Here is a 19,028-nt window from a genome sequence, read left to right as displayed (position 1 = left end):
TAGGGGCTACTGCTGGTGGCTACTGCTAGTGGCAAGCCCACCAAGCGTCCAATGCTGGGAAGCGGGATGATCCCTGCTGTCAAACAACGCCTGGACACGTACCATTACTGTATCAGGGGTCTGCGGCAATGTCGGAAACCCACCCAACTTACAAGCCCCCGTCTCATTTACTATGCTTTTTGTGTGTGACTTGTTTGCTGTGTCATCACCATTCATATCTATAGACCACCTGTGGGAAACACTGTTCAGTGCACTCGCCCTGCTAGCGGCTTGACTTGAAGTATTTTCAGTCGACTGAGGGGTCACTGACGGATGATTCGACTCATAGACTTTCAGAGGGCAGCACTAGCCATTTCACCAGGAGGCATATGCGAGGAAACCCGCTTGCAGCTGATTTACACCTGTTTTTAAGAGGCGGAGAATTTTCACCACAAAATAGAGGCCCGCTTTCACGGGCGTTTTTTTACATACAGCGGAATACATCATTAGGCGCACTTTACGCTTCTCCTCCCATCTCTTTATGGGAAACTCCCACTTTCCCCTTCACCCTGCCATGAATGCATATGCATGACACGGAAAAGCGCAATTTGCCATTGTCAGTCCCCGTGACAGGCAGTCTGCGCTTTTACCTCAGTGTGGCCTGTTTGTACATACCTGGCCATGCTTTTACGCGCACGTTGCGAAAGAAATACGCCTGAAGTGGGCGCAAAAGCGTTAGTACATCTGGCCCAGAGTATGCATACAGCAGTAGAGTAACCCAGTGCCAGTTGTTGTTGTAATTTACAATAGTTGAGGCTATTTTTTTTTTCAAGATCTTGATTGTAATGTACAAAGTAAATAAGCATCAAAAACGGCACTGCTACAATTAAGGTATGATAGAAATGTAAAATCAACAGATCTCTGGTGCAAAAAAGTTAGTGCAGGCTCCCTGACAGTGTATTCTGGTGAAGACTGATGTCAATAACTGAGTGTGGTGGAGAATGTTTTCTGCTCAAGGTCCCCTGAGTACAGCAAGGGCCTTCTGCTTGACCCTCACGCATAAGGAATGTTGACATTATTTAGGGTCAGCTCAAGTTTTCACCCACAGTGAGGCACAAACTTCTCACTTCTCCAGCAACAAGCCAGTCAAAAAGTCAGATACTTGGAACCTGGATCAATCTATAGGCCAGTGGCTCACGTAGGTGTTGAGACAAAATTTCAACACAAGAAAGGTCAACCTGTCAATTGATGCATTCTGAAATATGTCGACATTTACAAGCAGTGCAGAAAATGTACATGTCTGGGTTTTTTTTAGCCTCTTCCTGTATACAATCATTGAAATAATTAAACAGTATAACACAGAAGAGAAAAATATGCTTGGACCATGTTCTGTATTCTTTCCTGCACCAAACAATAAAAGTAAACTGAGTTTGTACAGCAGATATCTCTCACAAGTAACTCTGTCCATCTTTTGCAGTAGGCTGGTACATAGTATTTTCCTTAACTGGGTCAAAAGTGGTCTCTTGAGAGCATAAAGTAAGATGTTTGCAAGATAACCATAAGCAATCTTAACCTGTCACTGTCACACTCCATTTTGGGCGAACACTTCATGCATTATTTCCTGACTTTTGACAGCTTCCGTCAGATCCAGCAACATTTGACAGTACAGCAAAAGAGGAAGGGCATGTAACATGCTCCTCTGTCTCCATACGGCCATTGTTCCTTCAGTAGAAACTTGATAAAGTGCTAAAACTGTGAACATTTATTATCAAAGAAAGTACCGCTTCACTGTAGACCACATTTATAAATATAAACATATACACGGTATATTTTATCAATAAGATAATGGAGTTCCCTTCTTAAAATACAAAGATAAGATTTTTTTTCTGATCTGAAACCCTGCATTGCACATTTAACTGTCAGACTGTAAAAGTTTAATATCTAAGATGAATTTAATAAAAAGAGAGCTTTACTAGAAATGCTTAACTAGTTAACTACTATAACGGGTACTTACTTCTTAGTAAGCATTCTCATGTTTGTTGCATTTTATCTCCACCATCCAAATTTATAAATATCTTGCACTATCAACCACCTACTACCACCTCCTTGCGTGGCAGAGATGAATATCCCGTCGATTTATATAATCAAGGAAACAATCATAAAAGTAAATAGTAAGTGCTGAGAGCAGGGCAATAAAATGCCTGATTTCTCCTCCGGCACAGTGCTCCGAGCATCTAAGACATCATCTCCCATTACTTTGATGAAAATTTCATGCTAACGGACCGCAAGACTTGGCTCTCTCCCCGAGACTGTTAAATATGAAGCAACTTCCACTACAATCTTGCTGATCCCTGCATCTTCACACTAATGAATCTTTCACCAGCAAAAAGAGCTTTGTGTGTGTGTGTGTGTGTGTGTGAGTGTGTGTGAGAGGGGCAAGATCTGGGAGAGTCTTATCTGTAGCTTCTACCAGAGCTTAAGGCCCATTATGTTAACTCAAACTACAAGTGTAAAGCTCAAAGTGGTGTCAGTGAGTGCTTGAACAAACATCTCTGCACTTACCCACTTTGGATTTCAAAAACACAAAGCGGTTTTTACTCTAAGTGTGCTCATGAAACTCAAATGTATGTTTTATCATCCACTTAGTGGATAAATACTGTTTCCATAAGTTAAAAGCTTTGGAGCATTGTTTTTCTTTTTTTCATTGGTGGTAGTGCCATCCTACCCTGCTGTGTGCAAAATAATTGCCTTTTTATCATCAACAAATAATTAGCATATGATTAGCCATGCATTTTTAGAAATATCAGCATGTATAACTGAATGAATTCAGCTACAATTCACTTACACTAATATGTCAGCTCAAAACTGCGCAGCAGAAACTTGCATTAAGAGTGTAATAACAACATTACTGAGTGCTTTCATGCTGTTAAGCAACACCATGTGGTCATCAAATAGCCAAGTTCCTGACATTTGCCTCTACGTATGTCAGTGGATTGTTACCTAACTTCTCAGCTGTGGGCTGTTTGGCTCTTCCATGCACAGTAAGTGCTATTGTGTGCTGTTATTTTACTACTTAATTTGAGATAAATTTGGCAGTGATTTAAATGAGTTTTGACCCACCTCCACGTGCACAGGCAGAGTGGACAGATGGAGCACCCCAGTAATCTTTACAGCGAAGGCGTGCTCAGATTTATCAGACAGCCCGTCAAAGTGTACAGCAGCTACAGGAGATAATGGAGCTAGCAACTGCTCACAAGTGGAGTGCTGCTACTTGTATGCTAATGATGTAGGAAGTATAAACGTCATTAGCATAAAGTCAACCCACACCTACCTTGAGTTTCCTTTACTTGTCTTTTCTTTTTGTGACACGCTTATTTTGCCCATGTGCTTGCATTTATTTGGCTCAGAGTAATGAAAGAAGGATGACGGGGAAATTTAGTTATATTGAGTTCATCCAGTTTTGCTGCCATCACTGAAAAGAGTTTAAATGTGGACAGAAAGTATCAATTGCCGACTATTGTGTTGTATGATGCGCAGCAGAGGGACAGTGGTGACACTGGTGTAAATGGTGGTACTGACGCATGATGAGAAATAAAGAAAACCAAAAATCCTCTAAGGCATGTCAAATCTCTTAGGCACCCACGAAAGAGAGGCAGAGTAAATTTGTGACTGCTGTGAGGGGAGAAAAGCCTCTTAAAGACAGAATTGCTCACCAGGATCATGGCAGATAAGGCACGGCGGTGCTGTGACGGGCTAGATGATTTCAAAGTGACTGCAGCGACTGCTTTTCAGATATCAGAACTAACCTGATCTTTGATTTAGGTGGACATGACCACAGGTACTATGGAGAATATGTTCAAGAAACAAAAGTAATGTGTATATTCTGCTGGTTTCAGTTCTGTTGTTTTAGGTCTACAGAGTCGCAGAAATATAGAAATGTTGTTTTCAGTCAGTATTGGTTGCATTCAAAGAATAAAAACATATTGTCTGGGTAAAATCTTTACACTAAAATGTCGACGTGTTTTACTAGCAAAACAAGAGGCAATATCTACACTGAAGGCATAATCCTATTTTACAATGAGTACAGGCCAGTTACTTTTTTTTACTCCTGAAAGGGATTAAATCCTGAGCCCTTAGTTGAATCACTGTGACCTTGACTTTGAAAGGCTCCAAACAAAGCCTGTGTCACATTGAGTTAATAATTTCATAGAGAACAGATTTTAAATCCAACATACCCGCAAAAGACCCATAATTCCCCAAAGTAATTGGGCTTTACCTCCAAAGCTACGGCACCATGGAATACAAATACTGATATAAATGACTTAGGCTGCTGCTTGATTTAGACATGTTATTATTCTGAACAACCTCTGGAATCGTGTTTGCCCAACTATTATATTTGGTAATAATTATTTCCTGGGCTATTTCCCTCTTGAGAGATATACTCAAGGCATCAGATAGACAAATAGCCACTTGAAAAGGAGGTAATAATCGGCTAACACTTAAATTCATATTGCAGACAGTGCATTATGTGCGCTCTGATGTGTGGTGAGGTGAATATTTTGGCACAGAGTTATATTCCATGATGTTACCAAGTTGGGAGTTACAGTGTGAAATGAATTTCAATTTGAAAGTGTTTACACAGACAGGAGCAGAAAACAGCAGCCTGCTTTATCTTATCTGGAAAGTCAGAGGGAAAATTATACTCCACCATTACAGAGGCAAATCCAAATTCCAACTTGCTTTCCATTTTCACTTTACAAAACAAACTTCTCTTATTTTCATCCCAAGACATTGTAACTGCTGTGTTTAAACTGGGGTCACTGACAATCAAACTGACCAGATATTGGGAGGCAAAGTCAACACTACAGGCCTTTTCATTTCAGAAAACCACAAGTGTAATTAAAAGGATTAATCAGGGCCGCACTCCACTTAGCTCTACTTGTTCAAGGGTTCTCTCTGACATGGCCCCAGATACACTTAAATGGCATAGAGCCATATTTAATAGTAATAATTGCACCTGTGATTTCCCTGCTATGACAAGTCAAAATGTCTGCTGTGAAAAAGGCCCATTAGCCATGCTTCTGGTAATATCAAAGGGCTATGGAAATGCATTTTGACATTCAGCCTGCATTGCTCATTCAAAGCCACAGTAATGAAGCTGCTTTGTAAATATATAAATGTTCCAACTCTGCAATCAACCATGATTACCAAACAGACATGTATCCATGGCACAACCTGTGTTGCTTTGACCTTTTTGATTACAGCTGCAGTTAATGTTCACTGCTAACATTATGAATTAGTCAGATAGCAGTGTTACTGTAGTTCAACTATAACTGTAGCAGTGATACGATGCAAAAACCCTAACTCTTGGTTCAAACCAAACTGGACTGTAGTTTAGCTGTTTCTGTTTACTCTCCTAAACTGAGCTGAAATCTTTGTTTTTTTCCCCATGCATTTATGTCAGCGTCTATTTCTTTGCTAATTTCAACTTTAACATTGACAACGTGATGTAATTATCTAAATGAAACAATTGTGTTGTTACCACAAATGCATGTCATGGTAAAATGACTGAACAATCTAAAGGGATGTTGTTCATAAATGTTCTCATGGCTTAGAAATGTGCTAAAGTGGGTTTTTGATTAGAAAAACAAAAAACACAGGGCTCTCAAGTGTCACGCATTGAGCGTGACAGTCACTCATTTTGGTCTTTTGTCGCGCACTCCCGCCACACATTGTATTTCTCACGCGGAAAACTATTTATAATATATTTAATATGCCACAGCACCCAAAATTTCTCTGGCGCACTGCTCTCACTATGGAACCGGCAGGAATCAAGTGCGTCTCCCGTGGAGTTCTTAGTTGAGCCTGCCACTTATCAGCCAATCAAAAAAAAGAAAGGGGCTACACGATAGCCAATCAGAAAATAGCACTATTGTATCTTGGTAAGATTTAACGCAACAACCAATGAAAAAAAAAGCATAGAGCAGCGTACAGACACTTCCCTAAACGTTCGCTCATTCAGAGACCAGAGACCCAAACGGGGCTCTGTGTCTGTCAGACGGTCTGAGATCTACCGTATCAGCAGAGCAATCACGTAATGCACAGCAGACTATGGTGCCGGTAGATTATTTTCTGAAATATAGTGACTATTACAACTTTATTTTTCTCAAAATATCACGACTCCTCCAAATCTCAGAGAACACAGATATATTTTGAATGTGCACAAAGTTTTGAACATGAGCAGAAATCTTGCTCAAACTCAACAATATTACAGTCCAGGGGTTTATTAATAAATTTAAATGAATGAATGTATCATTGAGGTGAATAATTGTCATGTGCACATTTAAGGAGGTTACTTCCTCAACAAAAGATGCAAAAGAGAAGGGAAGAGTAAATTATGCTAGGTTACATGTGTGCTGACTCAGATATAAGTAGAAAAGTCGATGTACAGGAGAATAAATAGTTGAAAGCAATACAGAATGCCTGAGAGCCTTATTGCAATATATTCCATTATGTTTTTATATTTGGATTGTAATCTATGTTTCCCTTTACATAAAGATATTTCCAGCATAAATTGATTCAGAAAAAGGTAGAAATAGGTGCATAAAAATCACTCTTGCTTGTCTTCAAAAATTGAGAGCCCTGAAAACATTAGGTTGTGACAAAAGACTGCCACCTTGATTGATTGATTGATTGATTTACTGAAGCTAAATATTCCCTTTAAAATGTTAATGTTTAAAATGTTGTAATAAGTAGTTAATAGAGATATAAGTAGTTAAATGTTTGAGAAATACATGTGCTTTGAGCGTCTTTTGAGCCATTTTAAAATGAAGAAAAGTAGAGATGTAAAGGCCGTTTTATGGTCGTGCGTAAACTCCACGCCATAGCTATGCCGTCGCTCCTACAGCGTTGTGACCCTTTCGGAGTTCTGCGTCGGGGTTGAGCGTGTTTCTTTGCATCGCGGTGCATTTCACCGCCAGAATGCTAGGGGGGGGTGTGGTTTCCGGAGGGTCAAGTCTTTGTTTACTTGTGCGTTGGTGTGTGCCTCGAGCCGGCCTGTGTGTGTGTGGGGAGTGGGTGATAGAGCGAGGGAGAAAGTGAGAGAGTTCGGAGCAAGTTGTGACTCTAGAGGCATAGTGAGAGAAACAAAGTGTCTCACTTGTGCTTTCTGACCACGGTGGGGAATCTGTAGCAGGAAAAGTTAACCCTCTCCTTGATTTCATGTTGTTTATGGAAAAGGAGAACCAGGAAATGAGTCGGGGGAAATGCAACGCTACCAAGCCACGGCCGAGCGTCGTGCGTGTGTGCCCGCGACGTGTAGTTACATTTTTCGAGAGGTGCACGTCAGGCTACGGCGTAGGGTCCGGCGTAGACGCAGAGTGGTCTGCTGGGGTACGCCGTCGATTCTATGCACAATCATAACACGGCCTTAAGACTGTTACAACCTGATGGAATGAGAATATAACTACTTGTATTTCAAAGTATTTAAAAGGCCTATTATTTCATGATTAAGAATAGAAACACTTCACATTGTGTAAATGCTAGCAATAAATGCTTATCTTTGTGAACTCATGTTGACGTCTTACAGTAAGACATACTGTTAGCCCAAGGACAGACAGCAGGGCCTCATCTACAGTAGATATACGGGAGACTGAGCACATCACTCGACCCATTCAAAAAAAGGTTGGATTTTTACAACAACCCAGGCCTTTCTTTGGATAAACATGAAATCAGATGGACGTGAGAGGAATGCTGAATTACCTTGGCATGTGGCTGCTGAAAGGTGACTCTGGAGCTGTTGATGAGTGATGAGTATCTGAACAAGTGGGTGGAGGAGGTGGGGAATCTGGGACTGCTGCTGGGCTGGTTGTGCAGGACAGCTGAGAAGCAGATGTGAACCGTGTCCTTCAGCGCCTTCAGCTGAGACTCCTGTCCCAAAACAAAATTACACACACAGGCAGATTTCTGAATCCCTCCTTCCATCCATCCACATGAGAAATTTACTTGGGCATTAAAGCCATTGGCCATGCTTTCAAATGGCTTTAGTACAGTTAGGAGGCATCGTTAGGCAAGACATGAAGCAGGACTCACCGGAGTAATACAAAAGAAGGAATGCTGGAATGATCATTTACTTTTAATCAATAATAATAATGGGCAGAATGATTGGTTTAATTATTTTACAACAGCCCTTTGATGTCAGTACTCCTGAGCCGAGCACCGGAATTACCTGTTTTCCTCATCAGCACTTTTTTCCCCCATGCATTTTTAACTCATCTAACTTGCCCCTAGTGACAGTGTGTCAATAACTACATATGAACATAACATTATACATGATATATTGAAGCTGCTGCATGCTTTCAACCTGCTCAAGCTCAGCATTTAAAAAATACACCCTCATTAATCAGACAATTGCCATGGAAATGTTTATTGTTGAATTATTATTAATAACTCATTGTTTATAATGAGTTATTTTTACCTTTACAATTATTTTCTATCCTCAAACTCCACTCTCTAAAGCTATATATATATATAGACAAGATTAGTTAAAAGTTATACAACCTACAAATATTACAAAAGCATCAAAGTCACAGCACACAAAAAAATCATGAAAATCAGTACTGATTGTTTTCAGTACCCCCATGTTATTCACCTTATCCAGTGCAGTCTTCTCCAGTTCTTCCTTGGCTACAGTTAACTTGTGCTCCAAGTCCATTAGCTGCTGCCCCTGCAGAAAGACAGGACTTTTGAATCAGCTTAAGTCTCTTTGTTCTGTGCATCACTACCTTGTCTCCCCAGCACTATCAATAACACGGATCTATAGCGCAAAGGATTGAGACTCTTTTTTATTTTGCCGAGCATCACTTTTGTCCTGACTTTTTAAAATCTGTATTATGACACACACACACACACACACACACACACACACACACACACACACACACACACACACACACACACACACACACACACACACACACACACACACACACACACACACACACACACACACACACAAAGACATTGATCGAGCACTGTACCTCGTGTACATTATATGCTTTTAGCACTTAATAAATCCCTTTGTGTCTTTAAATGGGAGAGCAGTGATATCTCATAAACCCTCATAATCATAGCTCTCCTATATTGATACATTGTAATGTAATTTCAGCACTGAAATGCCCTCGGCGAATAATACCTCTGGTCTACAGTATTTCATGGAACACAGAAAAGTGCAGAATCCAGAGGGAATCATATGAGCATGAGTTCATTCAAAGCAATATAAAAAAAGATCACATGGCCTTTAGACCAGTGGTTCACAACCTACTCCCCCTGCTGTTTTTGAGTGATTATTGTGAATGCTCTAAAATAATTGATGCAAACAAATATACTTTGCTTTAATGGCAGTTTAGCAGTTAGCACCTAGCCTTGTCCAATGTGCTCCAGACTCTGTGGATTTTTTATGTGTTTGTGACTTTTTCTTTCCCCCTGACACTGCCTTTAGACCGCTTTCTGTGTTCCAGGACCTCCTGATTTACCAATGAAGCTCTGAATATATAACACATGAAGTGTATCAAACTTCACACATTAATGTAAAAACAATTCCCCAGTCGAAAATATGTTTTTTCTTTTTTTTCTCCCCAACTATCTGGCAACCCCCAGAAATTATTTTGCGAACCCATAAGGAGGGTCCCGACCCCCTGGTTGAGAACAACTGCTTTAGACTGTTAATTTTGACAGTTATAAGAGCAGACCCCCCTGGAACCATCAAAGCCATTAATGAGTAGATCATAGAGATTAATCCCCTTTTTTGTAAATATAACGCTATATGAGTCTTTTATTATTGTTAAACACATCAGGAAGAAGAAAAGAAACTCCATTGTGAACACACATGAAAACACTTCCATCCATCCATTCCACTCTTAGGTTGTAGGGGCAGCAGCTCCAGCAGGGGACCCTAAACTTCCCTTTCCTGAGCCACATTAACCGGCTCTGACTGGGGGATCCCGAGGCATTTTCAGGCCAGAAAAGAAACTCGTATTGGATCAAAATATGCATGCAGTTTGTCTAAAACTGGCCTTAAGGTGGTGGCACAGCACGGAGACGGTGAGCGTCCGCCGCTCCACATTTTTGCGGTGTCCTGCACCGTTGCCACTAGTCGTCCCTCTTTAACCCATTGTTATTGCTGTTTTCCTTCTGCCCCGACGTTTCCTAAATACCTATTCTGCACATACCTCTATTGTCATAATAATAGAATAACGTTAAGAAAACTCAAAAGATGGTTTTGGGTGTTGTTTTTCACAAAAATACCCCTCCTTATTCACCAGCAGCAGCGCCGATTAACGTTGGTACTCTCTATCGCCTCTCCTCTTCTGCCGATTTGATGCATTAGCATAATGGCCGTACAGCGCATTAAAAAAACGAATTAGACGTAGAAACTCATTTGCACGCCAATATTCACTCACATACACTTATAATCACTTATTATCACGCTAAGGTATGAAGGTCCACAGTAGTCATCCTTTTTTTTTTTTTCAAAAATGAAAGCGAAACTAATCACACTATAAAAGTTGTGTCCCGACGTGGTACTCCCGTGTGTGCAATCAGTATATCAGAAAACTGATTTATGTGACTAATTTCATCAAATCCCTATGTATTACTTTCATAGGTTTGTGTGGATGTGTGCAATCACATGGCAGGCTGTGTGTTGATTGTTAAACAGAAAGACACACTGCGCACGGAAAGAGGGAGAGAAATATAAATGCAGAGGTGAATTATTGTTGTTCTTTCATTAGACAAAATGTGATAATGTAATCATCTGCACCATGATTGTATTTACCATTTAGTTAACTTGCCAAAATGCAGGATTTGATTACAGTGTTTCATGCCTTTTATGTTTTACGCTGCAGGATATACACAGGGTGTGATTTGCCTATTTCTGGTCTATATATCCTTGTCTCTGCTGAATTATTTTTATCCCCCCCTCAAAGTGATCAATGCTACTTCACCAATAGACCATTATATACCTAAAACAGAAGTTTTCTTTGTTTTTTTTCAAGATTATTTTTTGGGGCATTTCCGCCTTTAATGGATAGGACAGCTCAGATATGAAAGGGGAGAGAGAGGGGGAAGACATGCAGAAAACCATCACAGGTCAGATTCAAACCCTGTGTCAAGGAATAAACCTCTATATATGTGTGCCTGCTCTACCAACTGAGCTAACTGGCCACAAAATAGGATTATTTTAAACTAAGTGAAGCGCTGTAACATGAACAGTCTATAGTGCGATAGAATGATAAAATCCGAGCGGCAGTTACTGGTTGTATTTAGCCGCTACAGAGCTCCGGGACGCCGGCTACCAGCGGCAGTTGTTAAGCCGCCAACAGGTGACTGTGAGCCGGCTACAGGCACCGCCAGATGACGGTCCTTTCAGGGGCCGTGGTAGTTGAGTTTAGCCAGAAAAAGTGAGCGTCATGTGGCGATGACAGTTAAGTTTAGGCACCAAAATGACTAGTTACATTTAGGAAAAAGATTGGATTGAAACACTCTCGAGGTACGAACAAGCTTTTCCTGGGTGAAAGTATTTTTTTTTTTGCCGCGAAGTGAACTTAGCTCCCAGGCTTGAAAGCACCGTGTTGACACCACTTTGTGCTATTTCATTCTGAGATTATTTTCCATTGAATATTGAAGTGCATAAATAAGTGTTTTGACATAGCTGGCCGAGTGGCACTATATCTATGTAATGGTGTTGAAAGGGAGATTTAATTCCTGCATGTTTTGTTTTGTTGTGCATGATCAAAAAACATCCCCCCTTTTTTTTCACAAATGGCCCCCTGGACATACACATGCTTACAACTCAAAACTACGGTGGCCCTGAAGTGCAAATCACAACAGCAATTAGAAAAACGCAACAACAAATCATAAAACACAACGGCAAAAATGGAAACACAACAACAAATATGAAAACACAACAGCAAATCTGAAAACACGACAGCAAATAGGAAAACAAAACGGCAAATAGGAAAACACGACAGCAAATAGGAAAACACGACAGCAAATAGGAAAACACAACAAATATGAAAACACGACAGCAAATAGGAAAACACGACAGCAAATAGGAAAACAAAACGGCAAATATGAGAACACGACAGCAAATAGGAAAACACGACAGCAAATAGGAAAACAAAACGGACAGACAGTGTGTCTGTCCAATCAGGAGGGTCCGTCCTCTGCTAGATAGGCCCTACCTTTTCTGGTAGAAGTTAATGCTGTTGTGTTTTGTGATTTGTTGAAGTGTTTTCATGTTTGTTGTCGTGTTTTCCTATTTGCTGTCGTGTTTTCCTATTTGCTGTTGTGTTTTCATATTTGCTCTCGTTTTTTTTCTATTTGCCGTTTTGTTTTCCTATTTGCTGTCGTGTTTCCTATTTGCTGTCGTGTTTTCCTATTTGCTGTCGTGTTTTCCTATTTGCCGTTTTGTTTTCCTATTTGCTGTTGTTTTCCTATTTGCCGTTTTGTTTTCCTATTTGCTGTCGTGTTTCCTATTTGCTGTCGTGTTTTCCTATTTGCTGTCGTGTTTCCCTATTTGCTGTCGTGTTTTCCTATTTGCTGTCGTGTTTTCCTATTTACCATTTTGTTTTCCTATTTGCTGTCGTGTTTTCCTATTTGCTGTCGTGTTTTCCTATTTGCCGTTTTGTTTTCCTATTTGCTGTCGTGTTTTCCTATTTGCTCTCATGTTTTCCTATTTGCTGTTGTGTTTTCCTATTTGCCGTTTTGTTTTCCTATTTGCTGTTGTGTTTTCCTATTTGCTGTCATGTTTTCCTATTTGCCGTTTTGTTTTCCTATTTGTTGTCGTGTTTTCCTATTTGCCGTTGTGTTTTATGATTTGTTGAAGTGTTTTCATATTTGCCGTTTTGTTTTCCTATTTGCCGTTGTGTTTTATGATTTGTTGTTGCGTTTTTCTTATTGCTGTTGTGATTTGCACTTCAGGGCCACCGTACAAAACAGCATCATCCTTATCTCATCTGATCAATCCACTACACAATAGGACTGTCAAAACTGGCAAAGATGATTTTTCAATGTTCCATTAAAAAAAAAAAACACAAAGGTTTAAATTATTGGAATATCTATGTTTGCACTAATGTCCATAAGAGGGCAAACATACAACAAGATACATAAATAGTACGTGCTTGGTTGGCTGTCGACTATAGGTTTTGTGGTGTGTTCTAGTGCAACATTTTGGCCAAGACCCAAGCGATGTGAGGCAGGCCTTCGTCACCACTAGTTCTTTGCCATCTGCGTAGTGTGCTAGCACCTCTAGTGATGGACTTTAAGCCATGGACATTTATGTGGCGTCTTTTACTGGCCTCTCAAAATGAAAAACTGCATGCGCTTACATTCTGAAACACCCAAGGTCAGCTAACCCAACAAACAGCATCCACAATCTCTGAAAAAAAAACGTGTGTGGAATTTCAGAGATGGCTGATGAGGCTGACTGATGGTTTCTGGTGAGTTTTATAGACCTATGTGGTACCTCAGTGACTTTTGTGAGACTGTGGGGGCTCTTGGCATGTTTGCCGATTTCATCTAATTTTAATCTCGATTTCTGCTAGCAAAGTAGTGATTTTAATGATGAACTTGTCTGTCACTTCTACCACTCGCGGGGCAGCTGAAATGATGTTTAAGTTTTCACTGATAGATGAGTCATACAGTGACAGTCAAGGACAGGGCAACATTCAACACTATGGGTTTCAAAGAATCAAATCTTTCTCTCAGAAGATCTTTTTCCCATTTACAGGGAGTTTGGGACAATCGCGCAAAGCCATTTATAGCTGTCGGGCTGCGCTCAAGAGGGAATCCAAAGGTAATAAAGTTTGAGGAACAGTTCTTTAATCATCAACACAAAGGACTGCATATAATCTCTTTGGGGCAAATGAAAGGTATGAAAAGTATTCACTGATACATATTTGGATTCTTTTCAGCATAATGGGATACTGAAGGTTACTGATAAAAAAAAATATTCAAATTTCAAAGAAACTTGCAACATATTATTGGATATGTGCCATATTATAATGTACTGCCATACTGGCAGTACATTATAATATGACTTTACAATCAGCTAAAAGAATAGAAAGTAGACACATACAAAATGCGGCACTCTGAGCTGCTGTAAATGTCGCTGAATATGAATATGTGTTTGGTTGAGAAGAAAGTGTAGAGTAAAGAATAATCATGAGTCCAGGCTGGATTGGCTCACAAGCACCAAGAAAACAAATGCAGCCTGCTCTAAGCTTGTCTTGTAAAGGATCTCAAGAATGTGTGTTTGGATGTGCATGCATGGGGATTTGTAGCATTACAGTAGTGAGCCATTACCATCCATTACACTATAAGCATCATCAGCGGATAGTCCTCTGAGGACTGTGGGCGCATTGACCCAGAAATGCTGACTTTCAGGGTTAGTGCCTCCAGGTCTAAAGCTCCATATTTCTTTGCTGAATCCATTATAGAGGTATGGGGTCAGTGGGGTACTAGCGGCTCTGCTAGACGAGGCATGCAACTACATCAAGCCGTCATTTTTCTTTTCTTTTCTGTTTTTTTTCTAAGCTGGAGGAGAAACAGCTCTAGGGGTAAATTTAAAAGTGGACTGGCGAAGTGAAGAAGATGTGAAGGCTTGAATACTGCTCCTCTGCCAAAATATTGTCTCGTAGGGAAACGCGGGGAAGGCACCGTCAGTTCCTCTGAAGTTTTTAATGTTTTGGCTGAGCAAGTGAAGGGAAACCTGCCTGTGGGTATTGTTTACAGTTATGTATTGGGACTGCATAGTTTGGATTCACTGAGCTGGGTCTCTTTTTTAAGTTGTCCTTCAAATCGGAGGGCTATTAATGAAAAATGATCCACTGAAGAAAACATTGGCGATACTGGCTTCTTTTCTGGCACTGTAGGTGCAGTATGTCCTTATTTTGTGAACCTGCATTATTGCATTTTGTCAACACAGTATTATTTTATGGTTTAACAATTATTTTTCCTTTATGGCAATACCTTGTCAGTTCTAAGAAAGACCGAATTGTGCCCAAGATGAAATTAGAAGGTTTGGTGGTTTCTTTTTTTTCTGTATCCAGTCTTGTGAGTTTGTGGTCTTTGTGTAATGTTACACTGTGCTGCAAAATGCAGTTTGATATGGTACAACAGCCGTCATAACCAATTCAAATGCCTCCAGGTCAAGGTGCCTTGACTGACATCCCTTCTGTGAGGCTGATGACATTTCGAATTTTGAGTGACTCTACTCTACTTCCTGCTCCCTTGTCCCCCTCTGGGATTATAAACAGGACGTGTGGAATACAGTTGAGTTTTCAGGAATAGCAAGAGAAATCAGGGAGGTCAGAGGGACATGATGCATTTCCCTTGGACCTTTCCATCAGGTTAAAAAAAAAAAAAAAAAAAAAAACTGACTGTCATCTCCCAAAGATGACTGTTTTTTTAAAGACAAGTGTGGAATACACTAAAATTAGCTTTATCCAGAATGCAACTCCAAATTACCATAGACCATACTGGTCTGAAGGTCCACATTAAATGTTTGGTGACATTGAGCAATAAGGTTGTGTCGTGTGACTTACTGATGCAATTTAGAGACAACGTTTGCGAGCAGTGACACCAAGTCAATGCATCCATCATTCACAGGCTAGGAATAGAACAAGGAACAGGACATCCAGGGACAATATATTCAGGCGTGGGGCTAAAAGCATCAAATTCCCTCTGTGAGGATTGAGTCCTTCATTTTCATTTATGTCTGACACAGCTTTAGGAATGATGGGTCTGAAGGATCAAAACATACATTTAAGAAATGTCATTACAGGGCGTTGTGGCAGAAATGTGGACTGACATTTTAACACCGCAAACAAGGCCTGAAAGGTCAGTCCATGTACCAGTAAATGCCAATAAATATTACGTAAGTGCTCAGAGCTTTCACAGAGAACAGAACCTTGAATCCTTGCAATACAAGGGGCAGCGGAGTATGAATGGGTGGGCAACTGTTTGCCACTGTTTATAATGTTCTTGCAGAGGAAGGATGTGAGGGGGAGGCAAATTTCTGATGCCCTATAATATATGCTACCCACTGACTTATAGGCATAGACGGTGTCATCTGCAATTTGTGTCTTGAAGATTCCCTTTATATGATCTAATGCATAAATCTGTATCAACCACATCCACCACTGTCGACATCATTTATCCACATACCTCCCATGATTGAAAAGGATGGGATGGATCTTGCAGAGGGGAAATCAAAGGGCAGGACATAGCAGTACGTGGACTTAGCGCTGGGCAATTGGCTTTGCATGCTGCTGACAGGAAGGGACTTTGTAATTGCAGACTGAATTAATTGGAGTACCTCCTGTGATGGGATCATCCTTTTCAAGGTGGTCTGAAGTACCTGTTTACCCCTGGTCTGGAGCTATTATAAAGCCACCCACCTTCAGTTTGAACTTACCTTAAAAATTAAATCCTTTTTCCCGTACCGCAGTTCTTTCAGTTGAGCCTGGATTTTTTTGGACTGCAAGAAGAAGATAAGGAAATACATGTTAGCTTATTCAAATACAGAAATTGGTTTTAGATCACATAGCAGGATTCTGCCAGCTGCAGCAGAAGAGTCCTTTGTGAGTGTTCCCTGGGTAAGGCTCTGGCTTAAAGGAAGGCTCTACTGAGAGGAAGAAAATATCAAATCTCCCCTTCACTGAACAGCATAGTCCACACAATGATGCAGTCATGCACTGGCTTCTTGCCCACTGTCTAAACCTGTATTCTCACTCCCACTACACACATTACCGCCACCATCACCACACACATGCAGGTTCCTAGGTTACAATGGGCTCTCGCCTGTCAGCGGTAAGCAGCACACACACAATCACAAACAGAGCAGATCTTTACTGCCACCCCCCAAAACAGACACAGTGACCAGCTCTGCCTGACATTCACTCTGCTGTTCCACTTCAGTACGCACATGGAACACAGGCTGTCTCCTAGATGGCTTGATACACAGCCATCCACAAAGCCGCTCATGATGTGAGCATGAACACTGGAAGCCTCCGCGCAGGACTCTGCAGCAGTTCAGAGCAGCAGTTCAGAGGGTTTCTCTCTGTGTCTTCAGTGAGGCTAGAAGATATTTTTAAATTTTTATTGTGAAGCCTCGCAGGACTGTAACTGTGATTAATTGGAATGCAGATAAAATTGCCTTGACCCCCAGCAAAGTTTAAGGCTAAAATGAAAGGATGGGTAGGTCAGTGCATGATATTTCAGTCGTTACGGATTAATGGGAGCTCAAATGAAAGATTATAGTATAATAAAATGATAATTCCTATAATGTATCCATCCATCTAGTTACTGTATATATTTTTTCCAATCTAGATCTCTTTTTTTAATCTCTCTATATATCTTCTGTCAATGTATCTATATCTCTTCCTCTGTTATATGTAAGTGACTTTCCGTCTACCTGTTTTTTGTGTCCATTTTAAAAAAAAAAAAAACATGGGTGAAAAATTTGAAAACCGTCAAATATCACTAAAAGGTATCATGTTTGGTTGAGGTGGAAAGGTTGGTGTATTGATAAAAAAAAAAATGCAATGGAAACAGACGTGTGCATGTGAATGAAATGTCACGCTAACCTCTGCCACATCGAAGAGACAAAAAAAGAAATCTCCTATGTGTGAATCAATGAAGAGACCTTAATTTAAGGCGTGAAACAAATAAAAATATCTGCCGCTCTCCTATTTATGTAATTTTGTTGTTTCCCTCTTCTTCTGCAATGGTTTAACTGCAAACGAGACTGTGCAGTTCCTGAAAATGCGCTTAAACTTTGCATTACATTTGGATGGAAACGTGACTTGTATCTCTTTCTTCCTTACCTTCTACCCACCTATCTATCTTAATCTGTGTCTTTACATCTCTACATATACAGTATGTCTTTTTTCTACCTTTCTATATGTCTTTCTTTATCCATCTGCACTGTAAATATCTTTATTTTTATCTGTCTATCTCTATAAACCTCTCTTGCTCCCTTCCTGTCTATCTCTACACATCCTTGACACAGGCAGTAAAAATGTGACATGAAGTCTAATCTTTCACCAAAGCACATTGAACCCGATGCTGAAGGACACATTCTCTTCAAAGGGTTTTGTGTACTTGACAAGCACCTGCGCCTTTTTTTTATGATATTCTTTATCTTGTTATTCCTCTTCCTGGGGAGCTTCCATGTCCCAAGACACCCATCTCTGTCATGTGTAACTGGATCCAAAAATTGCATCCCGAGGCTCCTCGTAAAAAAACTAAGGTTAAATAAACACAGAGCTAACTTTAAAACTCCAACTCACAGAGGTTAGAGCCATACATTTGATTTGAGATCGTTAAGTCTGTGGTCCTGGTCATAACATAAAATGTTAACAAATTGATTTTATTTGTATCAGTTAAGTGGAGCTTTTGAGATACTCTCTGGTAATGGAATGACTCATGTTAAGTGTCTCAAGAGTCACTGTACTCTGTGGAGTGTTAACTTATAAATGCAAATATCTGAATCTCTAAAAGTGCTGAGCATTTCAGACTTGCCAAAGCATTGGTCTATTATTTACTCAGAATAAATCATGTGAGCTGTCTCCTCGGCCCAAGAGAATCCCAGCAGCACCTCTGCCTTGTTGTTCCCGATGGTTCAAATCCTGCAAGGGTGGGACCTGCATTTCAAATAGTAACAAGCAAAACAAAATGCAGCGACATGGTATTTTATAAGCTTGGTGTAGTTTAACAGCTCTCCCTAACTTTTTCAAAAATATTCAAGTAATGTATCACTGTGAGTCATCGTCCTTGTGAGAATGATGACAAAACTGTTAAAATTCCAGCAGTCTGTCCCAAGGACAGACATGTTAATGTGTGCGCAAGTACACTTATGTTCTGCTAGGTTTATTATTTATTTATTTATTTATTTGTGACAAGATCAGACAAATAGAGGATGCCAGGTTCTGGAGGGATTTGGTCTTTTAAGATTAGAATTTGGGATGATGTTTTTGTGATTCATT

At 40.2% G+C, this 19,028-nt stretch overlaps 1 protein-coding gene across 1 annotated transcript in view; it reads right to left on the bottom strand.

The window, feature by feature from the left end:
• Positions 1-19,028, bottom strand: part of luzp2 (leucine zipper protein 2) — a 180,014-nt gene that overhangs the window by 9,929 nt on the left and 151,057 nt on the right. The window contains exons 7-9 of the mRNA XM_031290079.2: positions 16,457-16,519; positions 8,630-8,704; positions 7,741-7,908 (exon numbers count right to left, since the gene is read on the bottom strand). Of these exons, the coding sequence (XP_031145939.1) occupies positions 7,741-7,908; positions 8,630-8,704; positions 16,457-16,519 (306 nt within the window). The remainder of the gene's footprint in view (positions 1-7,740; positions 7,909-8,629; positions 8,705-16,456; positions 16,520-19,028) is intronic.

The sequence above is a fragment of the Sander lucioperca genome, chromosome 3 (genome assembly GCF_008315115.2).
Source record: "Sander lucioperca isolate FBNREF2018 chromosome 3, SLUC_FBN_1.2, whole genome shotgun sequence".
NCBI lineage: Eukaryota > Metazoa > Chordata > Actinopteri > Perciformes > Percidae > Sander > Sander lucioperca.
Note: the sequence above shows the minus strand (reverse complement) of the source record. Positions and strands in the feature narration are given on the sequence as shown.